At 57.8% G+C, this 16,088-nt stretch overlaps 1 protein-coding gene across 12 annotated transcripts in view; it reads right to left on the bottom strand.

Annotated features, from left to right (window-relative positions):
• LOC101934582 (guanylate-binding protein 1-like) overlaps positions 1-16,088 on the bottom strand; it is a 126,873-nt gene that overhangs the window by 42,914 nt on the left and 67,871 nt on the right. For 8 of the 12 annotated variants that reach the window (XM_065573925.1, XM_065573923.1, XM_065573924.1 and 5 more), the window contains 4 exons: positions 15,474-15,754; positions 14,904-15,116; positions 14,303-14,405; positions 13,672-13,865 (listed from right to left, as the gene is read on the bottom strand). In XM_065573925.1, the coding sequence (XP_065429997.1) occupies positions 13,672-13,865; positions 14,303-14,405; positions 14,904-15,116; positions 15,474-15,754 (791 nt within the window). Of the gene's footprint in view, positions 1-12,838; positions 13,298-13,671; positions 13,866-14,302; positions 14,406-14,903; positions 15,117-15,473; positions 15,755-16,088 lie in introns of those variants that run through there. The other 4 variants (XM_065573934.1, XM_065573933.1, XM_065573932.1 and 1 more) reach the window with 4 other exon arrangements.

Below are 16,088 nucleotides of genomic sequence, written 5' to 3'. Positions count from 1 at the left end.
CCTGCGCGCAGGGCGACCCAGCCACGGAGCCAAGCGAGGCGAACCCGCCGCCGCGCTTCAACGTCACTCGCTTCACCTTCTCCCCCGCCTGTGGGCAGCTTTAATCAGAGACGGTGGCTCCGGGATCAGCTAAAGCCAGAGTAGAGCGTGATTCTCCTGCTGCACAGAAATGTCCGGTCGCCCCCAGAATCCCATGAAGTGTTACCTGTGAGCCCCTATATCGTGTCCAGCGGCCCCCCGAGTTCTGATTGCTCGGGGCGGCACTTGCAGCTACGCTCAGTGACAAAGATCCTCCTCTATCTTGGTGGGTCCTGCGCTTATCGGCGGATTTGGTCTCCTCACAGATTCACCCTGTGGTTTGGGGAACAGCCCTGAGACCTTCCCCTCTGGAAGAACCCACAGTCCAGGTTAATTGGGAGGTTTGGGGGGAACCCGGGCCCGCCCTCTACTCCGGGTTCCAGCCCAGGGCCCTGTGGACTGCAGCTGTCTATAGTGCCTCCTGTAACAGCTGCATGACAGCTACAACTCCCTGGGCTACTTCCCCATGGCCTCCTCCAAACACCTTCCTTATTCTCACCACAGGACCTTCCTCCTGGTGTCTGATAACGCTTGTGCTCCTCGGTCCTCCAGCAGCACACCCTAACCCTCTCAGCTCCTTGTGCCTCTTGCTCCCAGCTCCTCACACTCCCCCACAAACTGAAGTGAGCTCCTTTTAAACCCCAGGTGCCCTGATTAGCCTGCCTTCATTGATTCTAGCAGCTTCTTAATTGGCTCCAGGTATCCTAATTAGCCTGCCTGCCTTAACTGGTTCTAGCAGGTTCCTGATTACTCTAGTGCAGCCCCTGCTCTGGTCACTCAGGGAACAGAAAACTACTCATCCAGTGACCAGTATATTTGCCCTCGACCAGACTCCTGCAGCCCACTGCTCTGGGCCTGTCACAGCTCGTTACACACCCCTGATTATCCTGTGTTTTTAGGCTTCTTGGACTAAATCTCGGGTTGGGGCTCCATCCCAGTGCTCCCGATCACCTCCCTGCCGCGTTACCGCCAGCCAAGCCAGTCGGCGGATCTGGGACTCCCAGGAATTCTGTCCCCCTGTCACGGACTCACCCCCCCTGCATGCAAACCATTGAAACTCCACAGAAAACAAGAACCCCCCCCCCACTTCGTCACACCCCCACCTGCATGTCGTTGGGAACCATTGGGGTTCTTTTGAGAAGGCCGGGGGTCTGAACATGAACAATGCCCCCCTGGCTTATAACTCCCTCATCCGCGGCAGCGACCTTGGAAGCCCCCAGTCCCATCCTGCCGCGCCCATTTGCTAGAGCTCTTTCCTCTCTTGGGCGTGCGGGGCCAGAGCGAGCGGGGAGCTGTGTGACCAGATCTCGGCGCTCCGTCGTGCTAGCGGGGTGCTCAGGTGCCCACACGCTGAGCTCGCAGCACAGTCCCTAAGGCATACTTGTGGGTGCTCCGTGGGTGTTTCCAGGGGTGATGCCTGCCGTGACCCGCATTCATCCCCAGCGGATGGGGTCCCCTTCGGGGCCTTCACTAGGTTCCTGCAGCATGCTGGCCGCCTGCAGCATTGGATGGTGGTGACCCATTTGTTCCCCTAGGCTCGCAAACAGGGGGAAGAAAGTCTCGTTTTCCATTTTCTCTTCTCACTCGCTCAGTGACTCGCTGTCATTCTGGGCCCGCACGGGCTGGCATGAGGAGTGAAGCCCAGGGCCTGTTACATGTTCTCTGCTTGCCCATTGTAGCGCACGCAGACTCCGTTTTGGGAAATGTTCACGGCTAAGGGGTCCCAGCATTTGTGCCAGCGCTGGGAGATCCGCTGCTGCTACGGGGACGGTTGGAGTGGCTGTGCTAGTCCCTGCAGCTGTCCCCGTTTCTGTTACGGTAATTCTGGTAATGGCTGCAACCGGCCCCGGGGCTCAGAATCGCTCCCCCGTCTCTCTCTTTCCCAGCCCTCGCTACATTCCCACGGGGCGTCCACCACCCAAAGTCCCATTCTCCTGCCGGCACCGCTGCTACGGCGGTTCGAATCCAAGCCTCTGTGTAAGGGGTTTGATAAGCAAGTCGCTTCGGCTGTGATCAGCGGGGAGAGCCCTGCCTTGTCCTTGTTTATCATGCCCTGCAACTCGATTTTCTTTTTCTGTTTTTCCATTTTCCCCAACTTGTTCCTCTAACCGTTTTTCTTTCTGTTTGCACCCCTGTCCCGATCACTTTCCAGCTTTCTGCCTCTTTCTCCATAGGAGTGAGTTTTTCAAGCAGGGAGGCAGTCTCCCCTCGGCAGGATGTCAAGCGGGAGTAGAAGTCCCTGCATGTGTCCCACTAAAGCCAGACTGCTGCTGAATCCCTCTGATCGGAGTAGGCAGGTACGGGATTATATACCGTGCAAACCTAGGCGCTAAATCTGAAACGGTGCATACATCTCCCAGCCCCCTTCAGCCCACAGGCTGGGTCCAAAGCTTTGTAAGACTTGTTTAAAGGGCGTGGGTTCCTGTACAAAAGGCAACGTTTCCTGTTTGTCTCTAAGGATATCTTTAGACTGTGTTTTCTTAAACATTTTTCCCATCAGTTGTGAGCAACAACCAACCACAACACAAAACCGAATTGACAAATATCAATCGCTATTTCCTAGAAGAGCAATTTCACTATTGTAATAATATCCAAACCTAAACTCCCGTTTCCTTCAGAGGTTATGTGCTTAATCAATTGAACGTTTCCAATCGTTTTCCTATAGTGCCAGCTCACTAAAGCTGCCGTGTGCACCCCAGTTTTTAAAATAATGGTGGAGACGATGCTGCTCCCCAACGCATTCTCCACCAGCAGTATTACGCTGATAAAAATTCACAGGCTCTTTTCAGGGAACAAGGCAATAGGCCACGTTCATTAGGAGAACACAATGTAATTTATAACCAGTAGCTAATATCTAATACCTACACACACACATCCAATGTTCTGCAGCTGCTGTACGGTTACGAGTCCTGGACATAGCTTGAGTTCGTAGCTGGGGTTTGCAGCCCATGGCAGTAACTGGCCAGGAACGCCGGGCACGAGGAAGAGCCGGTCTCTGTCGGACGCACCGACGCCCTTCGATGTTGTCAGCAGAACGTTACCCAAAGTCTCCCATCTCCCCCATCCTTTTTATAGGCTTTAGTTTGAACCAGAGTCTCTGGGTCTGGTTGTGTCACGCTGCCTCTGGGTTCGGTGATTGATCCCCCGTCCATTGCAGATGTGACTTTCAGCCTCGGTCCTGGCTTTGATCTTGTTTCAATTGCATCTTTGTTCTTCTCTTTTGGGGTGGGCTCTTCTCACTTTGTCAGGACGGGCTGGGGCGGGAGGCGGATTCCATCATCCACGCATCTCTCACTCACACAGCCGAACTTGGGGCTTGTCTACACTGGCAAGTTTTGTCGCCAAAATCTGCCTTTTGGCGACAAAACAGCGATAGCGTCTACACTGCAATGGGACTTTGTCAAAAAAAACCCACCCAGTTTTGGCGACAAAAGACTTCCACCCCTGCAAGAGACTTTGTCTTTTCCCCTCCCTTTATTGTCGACAAACAGCCAGTGTAGACACCAAGCCTTTTTTCCCTGATTTTATTGGCCTCCGGAAAGTGTCCCACACAGGGCCGGCTCCAGGCACCAGCTTGGCAAGCAGGTGCTTGGGGCGGTCACTCCGGAGAGGGGCGGCACGTCCGGCTATTCGGCGGCAATTCGGCCGCCGGTCCCTCACTCCCGCTCGGAGCGAAGGACCTCCCGCCGAATTGCCGCCACAGATCGCGGCTTTTTTGTTTTGTTTCGTTTTGTTTTTTTGTTGTTTGGCTGCTTGGGGAGGCCAAAACCCTGGAGCCGGCCCTGGTCCCACAATTCCCATGCTGCCGCTCTGGTCAGCAGTTTGAACTCCACTGCCCTGCTGCCAACCTGCTCCTCCCCTTGCAAGCCCTGGGAATTTTCAATCTCATTTCCTGCTTGCCGGCTTCCCAGGTGAGCATGGCTGGCTACCGCACCAAACGCGCACCAGCTCCAACCAGCTGTCGACGGGGGGAGCAAATGTCGACTCACAGACTCTCGGGACGGAGCACAGACTTGCCAAACCCGGCGTCCTCCCTGGTTTGGGAGACGATCGCACAATGCGAGGTGAACGTGTGAACTGAAGACCATGTGGCAGCCCGGCAAATGTCCTGGATGGGGACATGGGCCAGAAATGCAGCCCACGAGGCCTGAGCCCTAGTCGAGTGCGCCCTCAAAATCAGCAGACGTGATTGCCACCAGGAAGGCTACCTTCCATGAGAGGTGCGACCAGGAGCACGTAGCTAGCAGTTCAAATGGGGGACCCATCAACCGAGCCAGCACCAAGTGCAGGTCCCACTGCGGGACTGGGGGCCTACCGTACAGGAAGAGGTGATCCAAACCCTTAAGGAATTGGCCAGTCATAGCATGGGAGAACATTGTGTGGCCCTGCACCGGTGCGTGGAAGGCCGATATGGCTGCCAAGTGCACCTCAACAGACGAGGGCGCCAGGCCCTGGGCTCTAAGGTGAAGGAGATAGTCTAGAATGAGCTGGATCAAAGCCACCACGGGCAAAATCCGTGGCCCACCGGGAAAACCGAGACCATTTCGCCAGGTAGGCTCGGCACGTGGAGGGCCGTCTGCTCTCCAGGAGGATGCCCTGAACCCCTTCCGAGCACGTCCTTTCCTCCTGGCCTACCCATTGTGCAGCCAGGCTGTGAGGTGGAGTGCTGCTAGGTTGGGGTGGAGGACGCGGCCCTGGTGCTGGAAGAGCAGGTCTGGGCGGGACGGTAACGGCCACGGCGGGGCAACTGCCAAGCTTGTGAGAGTCCCATACCAATGTTGCCTGGGCCATGCCGGGGCAATCAGGAGGACCCGGGCCCTGTCTATTTTTATCTTTTCTAAGACCTTGCTGATCAGCGGGGTCGGAGGAAAAGCACAGAAAAGCTGGTCTGACCAGGGCAGAAGGAAGGTATCGGAGATGGCGCCCATGCCCAACTCTCCCTGGAGCAGAAGCGGGGACACTGGTGGTTCTGCCAAGTCACGAACAGGTCCACCTGGGGAGTGCCCCACTCTTGGAAAATCCTGTGCACCACCTCTGGGTGTAGTGACCACTCGTACTGAGAGGAGAAGTCCCGGCTCTGCCGATCCACCCGAGAGTTCCAGACACCCGGTAAGTGGTGGGCTTCCAAGGTGATATTGTGGGCTATGCAGAAGTCCCACACCTTGAGGGCTTCCTGGCAGAGGGCAGAGGAGTGGGCCCCACCTTGCCTGTTGATATAGAACATTCAGGCCATGTTGTCCGTGAGAACTCTGACCTTTCTGCCCTCCAGGTGTGAGCGGAAGGCCACACATGCCAGCTATACTGCCCTGAGCTCCTTGATGTTTATATGCAGGGCAAAGTCCTGCGCGGAGGTTTCCCACATGGGCTCCCACCCCAGGTCTGACGCATCGGACACCAGCTCCACGGACGGGAGATGGCCCCTGAACGGGACCCCTTGAAGCATGTTCCCCGGGGAGGACCTCCATCGCAGCGAGGTGATCACTGGTTCGGGCACAGTGAGGACTTTGTCCATCCTGTCTCTGGACTGGGAGAACACCGAGGCCAACCAGAGTTGGAGGGGCTGCATCCGGAGTCTGGCGTGACGAACCACATGTGACCCAGGAGCTGGAAGCACGCTCTGGCTGTGGTCATGGAGAACCTTGTGACTGAGCGGATGAGTTCCCTTAGGGTCTCGAATCTGTCTGGTGGGAGGGAGGCCCTGGCCGACGGTCACGTCCAGAATTGCCCCAATGAACTCTATGCACCGCGCCGGGACTAACGTGGAGTTGGTGTCATTTACCAACAGCCCAGGGTGGTGCACGTGGACAGGAGGAGCGCCACGTGATCCAGCACCTGCGACCTGGAGCTGCCCTTGACCAGCCAGTCATCGATATAGGACCTCCCGACGTCTGAGGTAGGCCACTACCACAGACATGAACTTTGTGGTATCCCGGGGACAATGGACAGGCCAAACGGGAGGACAGTAAACTGGTAGTGCTCCTGCCCAACTGTGAAACGGAGAAAACGCCTGTGTCCCTCGAATATATGAATGTGGATGTGCGCGTCCTGCAGGTGGAGGGCGGCATACCAGTCCCCGGGCTCCAGGGAGGGGATTGTGACATTGCACCCCATAATGCTTTATGGAAATATGCTTATGAATGTAAATATAACATAATTGGAATATGTTTTGTGCTAGATATGCCATGTAACATATCTCTGCAAAGGTTGTGATCTGCTGGATATATTCCTCCTATTTGTATGCATGTGTCATTCTTGTATTCGAAGTGATGAATATTGGCTGTGTACTGGTTTAATTTTAAGTAGCCTCAGTGAGGCAGTTGGTCAGCGAAGAAGTGGGCTGTAGTCCACGAAAGCTTATGCTCTAATAAATTTGTTAGTCTCTAAGGTGCCACAAGTACTCCTGTTCTTCTTTTTGTACTCAGTAAGTGCCCAGTCAAGAAACACTTAAGCGAACAATGAACTTGGAGACGCCAATCCACATCGGAGCTTTCCCAGGAATGTGGCCTGGCTGGTAAGGAACTCAGTCATGCATGGACATGTGACTTGCCCATGTGACTCCAAAACTCCATGCTGGAGCTGGATTCTGCATAGGAGAGAGGAGGGGGTCTCCCCCCACTAGGGTGACCAGACGTCCCAATTTTATTGGGAATGTCCCGATATTTGCTTGTTTGTCCCACATCCCGACCAATGTTAGGTCGGGACACTGGACAAACAAGCAAAGGCTCTGGAGCCCGGAAGGGCTTGCGCCCCCCCCCCCCCGACTCCACCCCCTCCTCCCCCCATTGGCTCCCTCCCCGAATCCCCACCTCTTCCCCAGGCTCACCATTCCTCCTCCCTCCGGCGCTTGTGGAGGGAGGCCCGGGAGACGCAGGGGAAGCGTGGGGCCGGGGTGAGTGAGAGTCCGGCCTGGCCCCGAGCAGGCAGGACTCAGTTGGGTGGTAGGGAGAGGAGGGGGGCGGCCCGCGGGGCCAGGCGGCGGCTGTTGTTCTCCCCCCCCGGGCAGCGGGACTCGGAAGCAGCCGCTGCTGCAGCTCCCACTGCCGCGGGGGGAGGAAGCGGCCATGGCGCTCCGCGGCTGCAGCTCTGGCGCCCCCAAACCCCCCGAGCCGGGGCCTGCTGCGGGGCCCAGCAGCGCGCACGCTGCGCCCAGCCCCTGGCCAGTCGCGTCTGGGCTGCTGCCCAGCTGGTGCTATCCCGCGGCGGCCCCGGGGCGGAGGCATCGGCCGCCCAGCCCCGTTCGTTCCCCTGCGGGACCCAAGCGGGACAGGGGGGTGGGGCCTGCTGCCCCCACTCCCCACTCGGCAGCCCAGCCCCGTTCGTTCCCCTGCTCCGCCTCCTGCCCCCTCCGCATCCAGATATTTGACCTGGGTGATCTGGTCACCCTACCCCCCACAAGGGAAAGTCTATTTAAGCCCCTGGGAGACCCTCCATTTTGTCTTCAGCTGGCTCAAGAGATATCCTTTGGGGGTGGAGAAAGGATACCTGAGAGAAACTGGAACAAAGGACAGTAACCACAGGGGGTGGGAGTGATTGCTGGACCCAGACTAGAAGGAGGCTAGTCTGTAAAAGAAGCTTACTGGAACATCTCTGAGGGTGAGATTTCATCTGTTCAGCCTGGCTAGCCTGGTCCATCAACTGACGACTGTGAAGGGAGGCCAGGCTGGTATATGATCTGCCGCTAACCTGGGACCAGGACGAGCGGTGGCGTCGGGAACAGTGCCGACCACGGGACCGTGATCCCAGTGTGGAGGAGCGGGAGTACTGCCGGTAGCAGCTGCTCCGCGACCAGCTCCGACGGGCGGACCCACGACCGTGGGGTGCCAGCAATCAATGCCTGGGACTGTGGCGGGGTCCTGGAGTGAGATGAAGAACAGGAATAGTGTCGATGCCCAGACCGCGAAGGGCTCTGGCAGCCTCTTGGAGACAAGGACCTCCGGTGCCATCTGTCCTGGTCTTGACAGGGCACGCTCTCCTCTCGAGGTGCCTGGAACCCCTGCTGCTCAGTACCCAGCCAGACAACCTGGTGGGGGTCGACGGGGACTGGTGCGGACTGCGCATGGGGCGGTCGCTGAGCGGTGAACGGCGTCAGGAACCTTCCCTAGACCGTGAGCGGTACCGTCCAGGTGGCTACTGCAGGGATCCGAGCGGTGGCTTTCCTCTGGACTGGGGAGCAACAGTGGTGGTGCCCCTGATACCGGCAGAGACATAACGTCCTGGGCTGCCTGCAGGGCACCCAGACATCTGGGGAGGTCGGCTCGAAGTAGGCCGGGCTACTCCGCTCAACTTGAGTCAGAGGCTGTGACGTTATTAACATAAACTGGGACCATATAGATCATTGTTGCAACCAAGGTCCTGTAGTGGCACCCAAATCTTGTATAAAGGGGGTCAAATGGGGTGTCTAGGACAAGGTTATGGTTTACTGGTTATGATTATGCTGTCTATATGCGTGTATCAGTTTTGTAGTCGAAGTTAGGAATATTGGCTCTATACTGTCTGTATGGCAAACTTATGCTATGCTTCTGGGTGACATCCCAGACAAGCTGAGATTAGCTCTGCCTAGCCTGCTTGATGGCCCATTAAGGACCATCAGCTATACAATGGACCCATTGAGAGAAGGCAGATACGCCTTGTACCTCAGCAAAGTATGCAGGGACTGGCCCATGTGACTCCAGACTCCATGTTGCTGTAATTTTCCACAGTAAGAACAAAGAGGTGTTCTTACACCTGGAAAAGACTATATAAGGCTGATGCCTGATCTCCATCTGGTCTTCAATCCTGCTTCATACCTCTGGAGGAACTTTGCTACAAGCTGAAGCTTTGAACAAAGGACTGAGGACCCATCCCAGCGGGGGATGTATTCCAGAGACTTGATTTGAACCTGCAGTTTATTCCATCGCTGCTGCAAGCCTGAACCAAGAACTTTGCCATTACTGTATGTAATTGATTCCATTTAACCAATTCTAACTCTCATCTCTATCTTTTTCCTTTTATGAATAAACCTTTAGATTTTAGATTCTAAAGGATTGGCAACAGCGTGATTTGTGGGTAAGGTCTGACTTGTACATTGACCTGGGTCTGGGGCTTGGTCCTTTGGGATCAGGAGAACCTTTTTCTTTTACTGGGGTATTGGTTTTCATAACCATTTGTCCCCATAACGAGTGGTACTGGTGGTAATACTGGGAAACTGGAGTGTCTAAGGAGATTGCTTGTGAGACTTGCAGTTAGCCAGTGGGGTGAGACTGAAGTCCTCTTAGTCTGGCTGGTTTGGTTTGCCTTAGAGGTGGAAAAAACCCCAGCCTGGGGCTGTAACTGCCCTATTTGAGCAATTTGTCCTGAGTTGGCACTCTCAGTTGGGTTCCGCCAGAACCGCATTGTCACAGAGGCCATGAGGCCAATGGGGACCGAGAGCTGCCCAATGTGGGTCTAGTCTCTCCCCCAGTCTTGCTCCGGTGTCTTGGCAGAGAAGACCTCTTTTTTGCCTTCTTGGAGTGTCCCGCAGATGGGGAGAGGTGACGGCTGGTGGAAGGCACCAAAGGGTCACCGCGCACCGACACCGCGGTACCTGGTGCCGACTTGGAGCAGCGCAACGGTGTCGGGGTCAGGGCCCACTCCATCAGAATGGCTCGGAGCCGAACGTCCCTTTCCTTCTTGGTCGGAGGTTTGAAGGATCTGCAAATCTTACAGCGATTGCGGAGATGGGTTTCCCACACACAGCGTAAACAGTCCACGTGTGGACCACTCACTGGCATCTGCTGCCTGCAAGTGTCTCGGGGCACAGGGCATGCCCCACCTGGGCGCACTAAACTAAACTACTTTAATGACAGGCACTCTGAACTCTGAACTAACAGAGTCCAAGAGGGAAGTGCAGCCAAGCTGGAGCAGGGCAGTTCCGACGCACCTTCACTGGCGGCAAGAAGGAACTGAGGGTGGAGGGAGCGCGCAGCTCCCCTTATTCTGTGCCATAGCAGTGCCACTCCAGGGGTCCCTAGGGACGCTCCCCTACGGATACTGCTAGGGGAAAAACTATTGTGGAATACACATGAGCAATCACTCGAAGTAAAACCAGGAGTTCCCATCAGCTCTGTGTGCTTGGGGAACCAGGGCGCTGTACCCAGCCTGTCTGACTCATGAAAGACCCGGCCCCCCAGCCTCTGCTTGAACCAAAACCCATCAGAGAAGGGCCTTGCAGAGAGCAGTGAAGGGGGGTGGGAGACACACCTAGACCCCTGGGATAAGGGGGACAGGATTAAGTGTCATTTGCATTGAAGATGGGACAAGGAGGCATCTCCATTAGCTACAGATTGGAGAACAGAGACTCCAAGGCAGGAACCGCACTGAACTCTGGGACCAGAGAAGCAGGGAAGCAGTGCATGGTGGGGGATCTCTGCTCCAGCTGTCAATGAACCCGCCTGTCCACCCCCAGCTTGTAGTAAGTAAAGGCCCTGAGGCCTGAACTAAAGTAATGGTCAAGACTTTGCTAGCATAAAAGCAAAGTGAAGCTGTGAGCCAGAGGCAGGCCCTGCTCACAGAAGCTGGCAAGGAAAGGGCTGATGCTGCATAGTTACAGTATAAACATGGTACCAAGACACATTATACCGGAACATTCCACAGATAACATGGAACAGGCCGACCCATCCCAATGACAGGGGCAAAAGGGTAAAATGATGGAGAGAGATGTTTTGATCGAACCAACAGGTACAAGGTGCGAGGCGGCACCTTACTACGTAGAGGGGTTGTACCTTGCTGCGTAGAGGGGTTGCACCTCAATACGTCAGGAGTGATGTGTAACTTGTTTGTACCTGTGTATAAAAATGTATCCCTGGGGTGGTGTCTTTGTCCGGCCGAGGGGGCAGTGGAAAGTCCCGCCACTGAGCTGAGTCCATTGCCGAGCGGCACTTTCTAGCAGTATGCCCGGTAGACTAAGTAATCTACGGGGAACTGAAATTGTGTCAGGGTCGCAATAAACCTGGCCGAGGTGCCTTCGTACCTTACTAGACTCTGTGGTCATTGGGGGTTCTCGTCGGGTCTGCTGTGTCAGCTATCTGCGCAGAGCTGGGGCAGCACACAGAGGGAACACACGCACGCAGCCGAATGATATCAACAGGAGAAAGCAGAAGCACCGGTAGCCTCTCACAACACAGCAGTGATCAGACCGATTCTAGCAATAAATCCTTTATTGGGATCCAAAATAGTGAAGCTGCCTAACTGCATTGGGAGCTCCCTGGAAGGAACATCGCCCCCAGCCAGGAATGAGCAGCTCCCACGTCTAGCCTGAACAAAGCAACTCTGGGATTCTCCATTGTTTACCCCTAAACAAACCGAGTTTCTCCATTGTTCTTTCCCTACAAAACCCCCGACCCACGCTCAGGTGAGTGCTCCGATGCCTGGATCCAAACTCTGCATCAGTTCCATGGGAACGTCATCTTCTCCTGACTGGGTGTGCTGGGGGCTCTGCCTGGCGCAGCTCCCACCATCACTGGGAGCCCCGATCGATTCCAGCTTCACGGCGCGGTGAGAACCCAGCTCTCGCTCTCGCGGTGTAGCTTCTGACCCTGACTGGTGTGATCAGGGATCGTTCTCTACACCTGACTTTTATAATCAAATGCAAGTTAGAGTTAATATTATCACGGCTTTGTTTGGGTGGCTCTCCTCATTACTTGGCAATCAATAACTTTCATGATTAAGCCGGTTGCTTCTCTCTCTCTCTCCCCCTCGTGGGTGTTTTTTGGTTTCCTCCTCATCCCTAAGCTAAAGATCCCGGCAGCGCCCAAAAATCCTGTGGGGTTTGCTCATCAAGGGGGTTACGACCAGAACAATTGTAACGTGACAGTGGGGATGGGGACGTGCTGAACCTGGGGCATCTAAGGGGTCAGTTTGGGAGTGCGGATTAACCCGGTCCGCTCAGTGCTCTGTTAGTGTGTGTGTGTGTCTCTGTCTGTCTGGTTCTGGGGCTGGAGGAGCCCAGCCCGGGGGAACCGAGGTCCGGCAGGACAGCTCCATTGGGGGGGACTTGCAGCAGGGAGCAGTCCAGCTCTGTAGGAGAACACACATGACACAAGCAGCACATTGATAGAATTACAGAAACCCCCTCCCAGAAGAGTAACCCGAATAAATGAGCGTACCCAAAGTAACGGGCAAATCTGGTAACACAGGAGAGACCCTACAATAACACGCCAGGGCACACGGCAGCACCAGGGTTTACGAGAGACCCTACAATAACACGCCAGGGCACACGGCAGCACCAGGGTTTACGAGAGACCCTACAATAACAAACCAGTGCATGCACCAGCAGCAGCAGCAGCAGAGTACATAAGTAGGGCCCTACCAGCTTCACAGCCGTGAAACACATGTCCCGGACCGTGCAATAGCCCTGATCTCCCCCGTGCTCCTGGGAGCGCCCGGCTCCTCGCTGCAAATCCCGCATTGGCTGGGGTGGGACAGGACTTGTCCTTCCCCTGCATGGCCACTCTCGGGAAAGGTCAGACCCACCTCCGGGTGCCTCTGGCTTGGGACCCCCATGGGTACAACACGTGAAATTTCAGATGTAAACAGCTGAAAACGTGAAACTGACCAATTTTAAAACCTTCTGGCTGTGATCAAAATGGAGTGTGAATTTGGAAGGGCCCAATACCTAAGAGACCCAACAGTAACACTCCAGGGCAAGCAGCAGCTCTGGTGTTTATGAGAGACCCTACAATAACACAGCACTGCATGCAGCACCAGCAGGGTTCCAAGACACCCTACAATAACAAACCAGAGCAAGCAGCAGGTGCAGTGTTTATGAGAGACCCTACAATAACACACCAGCGTGTACAGCTTTCCAGTATCAAATCTCAGTAAACAACAAGCATCACTTAGTGCGAAGTCAGAAGCCCCCCCTCAAACGACCCTAGTGGTTGGCTCTAGGGTGACCAGACAGCAAATGTGAAAAATCGGGATGGGAGTGGGGGGTAATAGGAGTCTATATATGATAAAGAGCAAAAAATCAGGACTGTCCCTATAAAATTGGGACATCTGGTCACCCTAGTTGGCTCTGACCAGCACCCCACAGGTCTCAGCCAGCCCAGCCCTGCTCCCCGAGTCCTCTGGGTCGCTGTTCTCAGCAGACGACGCAGACGGAGCGCCGGGGCCGGTTCATCTCCTGCCTCAGGTTCTGCATCTGCTGCTCCAACCGCGCCGCCTCCCCCCGGAATCCCTTGCGCAGCAGCCGCTCCTGCTCCTGGGGGACAGAGCCGAGGGTTAGCGCCACCGACACAGAGCTGTGGGGATGTGGAGCGGGGGCCAGGGGTCCTGACTCCCACCTCCCCTCCCCGCTCTAACCACCAGACCCCACCCCACTGCCCTCCCAGAGCCAGGAGAGAACCCAGGAGTCCTGGCTCCCAGCCCCAATTAATGCCATGATCCCTTTCCCTGGCACCCGCTGGTATTTCTCCCCCATCTCCCGCTGGTCGGCCAGGAGGCGCTGGTAGCCCCCGGGCACCGAGTAGCTCCCCTCAGAGACCCATTCAGCTCCCAGAGCTGGGGAGAGAACCCAGGGGGCTCCCACCCCCCTGCTCCAGGCAGCCCAGCTCCCCAGGGGCCCGGGGCAGGTACCTGCAGTTTCAGGGCCAGCGCTCTCTCCTGCTCGGCCAGCAGCTGCTTCCTATCCTGCTCCATCTTGGCCGTCAGCTGCTGGACGTGCTCCTGGTGGCTGCGCGTCTGGTCCTGCAGCAGCTGCTCCGTCTTGGCCTGCATCTCCTGGCTCAGCTGGGCCTCCCGCTCGGCCGCCTCGGCCCGCGCCCGCTCCGCTGGGGGGGGGGGGGGGGGGCACATGGTCAGGGCCAGGGGCTCGGGGTGTAGAGCCCTGGCCCGGGGTCACTGGGTCATCGGCAACCAGGAGTCACCAGATCTATGGAGCCAGAGCCCTGGCCCTGGGGTCTCCACGTCCATGGGACCACTAGATCTATGGAGTGCTGGGGTCACCAGACCTGGGAGGCCACAGAGACTGTACCCTGAGGCACCGGATCTATGGGGCTACAGAGCCCTGGCATTGTGGAGTCCAGGAGTCACAGGATCTATAGGGCCGGGAGGGCCAGGGGTCACGGGGACTATGGGGCCATGAGGGCCAGGAGTCACGGGGTCTATGGGGCCATGGTGTTCAGGGCGGTGAGTCTGGGGCCAAAAGATCACCAGATCCATAGGGCCGTGGGGGTCACAGGACTACGGGCCCCAGCTCTGGAGTCACCTTCGATCTCCCTCTGTCTGTCCGTGAGGCTCTGGTCCGTCTGCAGGACGGCCTGGGCCACCGTCTCCTTGGACTTCAGAAACTCCTGCAGCACCTCGGCCGCCTGGGGGCACCGGGGAGAAAGGGGGTGAGCCGGGGCCCTCAGCCCCTCCCACCTGACCACGTGCAGCTGCTCCCCCCCACAGATTGAGGGGCCCACAGCCCGTCCCACCTGCCCCCCCATACATCGAGGGGCACAGCCCCTCCCCCCTGCACCTGCCCCCCACACACACACACACATCAAGGGGCCCACAGCACCTCCCACCTGCACTTGCCTCCCCACAGACACCTAGGGGGCCCCAGACAAGCCAGAGCCTCCACGCTGCCCTCTCATCCCATCAGCCAAGGACCACAAACCCTCAGCGACACCATCGGTACCTCCCTCCCCAGGGCGCCCGCAGGCTGTGTGTGCAGCTCAGAGCCACGGCCAGAGACAGAACCCAGGAGTCCTGGTTTCCAGCCCCCTGCTCTCACCACCAGAAATCACTGCCCTCCCAGACCTGAGGAGAGAACCCAGGAGTCCTGGCTCCCAGCCCCAGTTGATGCTATTCAGTCAATTCACCATGATCCCTTTCCATGGCACCCGCTGGTATTTCTCCACCATCTCCCGCTGGTCGGCCAGGAAGCGCTGGTAGCCCCCGGGCACCGAGTAGCTCCCCTCGCGGACCCGCTCCTCCAGCTCCTGCGACAGCTCCATGAGCACGGCCTTGCACCGGTCCGACGACGCCTCCTCATTCCGGTGGCAGAGCTCAGCGCGCTTGGAGTCCAGCTTGTCCTGCGGAGAGAGGGGACATCGGAGCTGGAGGGGAAAGGCCTCGTGCCCCATTCCCTGCCCCAGAGAGCCAGACAGTTCCCTGCCCTGGGGCCAGCACGCCCTGGAGGCCCCATGCCCCATTCCCCACTCCACAGAACCAGCCAGTTCCCTGCCCTGGGGCCAGAGCGGGGCCAGTGGCCACTAGAGGGAAAAGACCTTGGGTCCCATTCCCTGGCACATGGAGCCAGCCAGTCCCCACCCTGGGGCCAGAGCGGGGCCAGCGCCCTCTGGAGCGGAAATGCCCCGTGCCCTGTTCCCCCTGGGTCGCTGCAGGCTGGGGCAGTAGGGGCTGTGCCCCCATTGCATGGTCCCTGGTACCTTAAGCTGCTGCTGGTATTGCTGCTCGTCGTCCTTGAAGGCGCGCGCCATGAACGCCCGCAGCGCCTCCCGCTCGCACTGGGCGTGCACCTCCAGCAGCTCCTGCACGCTCTCCGTGGGCAGCGCCGCCCGCCACTCCAGCTGCTCCTCGTAGACAGCCACGGCCTCCCCCACCGCCGCCGAGTTCTCGATCTGCGCCAGGGCCAGCACCGCGCTCTCCATGCAGGGCACCGCCCCGCTGCGGATGGCGATCACGTAGGTCACCGCCAGGTTCCCCAGCACTGCCGGAGGGGCAGGGTCAGCGCCAGGGGGCCCAGCGCGGCCAGAGGGGATCAGGGTCAGCGCCAGGGGGCCCAGCGCGGCCGGAGGGGGACAGGGTCAGCGCCAGGGGGCCCAGCGTGGCCGGAAGGGCAGGGTCAGCGCCAGGGGGCCCAGCGCGGCCAGAGGGGCAGGGGCAGTGCCAGGGGGCCCAGCGCAGCCGGAGGGTGACAGGGTCAGTGCCAGGGGGCCCAGCGCGGCCGGAGGGGGACAGGGTCAGTGCCAGGGGGCCCAGCCCGGCCGGAGGGGGACAGGGTCAGTGCCAGGGGGCCCAGCCCGGCCGGAGGGGGACAGGGT

This window comes from Chrysemys picta, chromosome 20 (genome assembly GCF_011386835.1).
Source record: "Chrysemys picta bellii isolate R12L10 chromosome 20, ASM1138683v2, whole genome shotgun sequence".
NCBI classification, from domain to species: Eukaryota; Metazoa; Chordata; order Testudines; family Emydidae; genus Chrysemys; species Chrysemys picta.
This window is presented reverse-complemented; position numbering and strand designations above follow the sequence as displayed.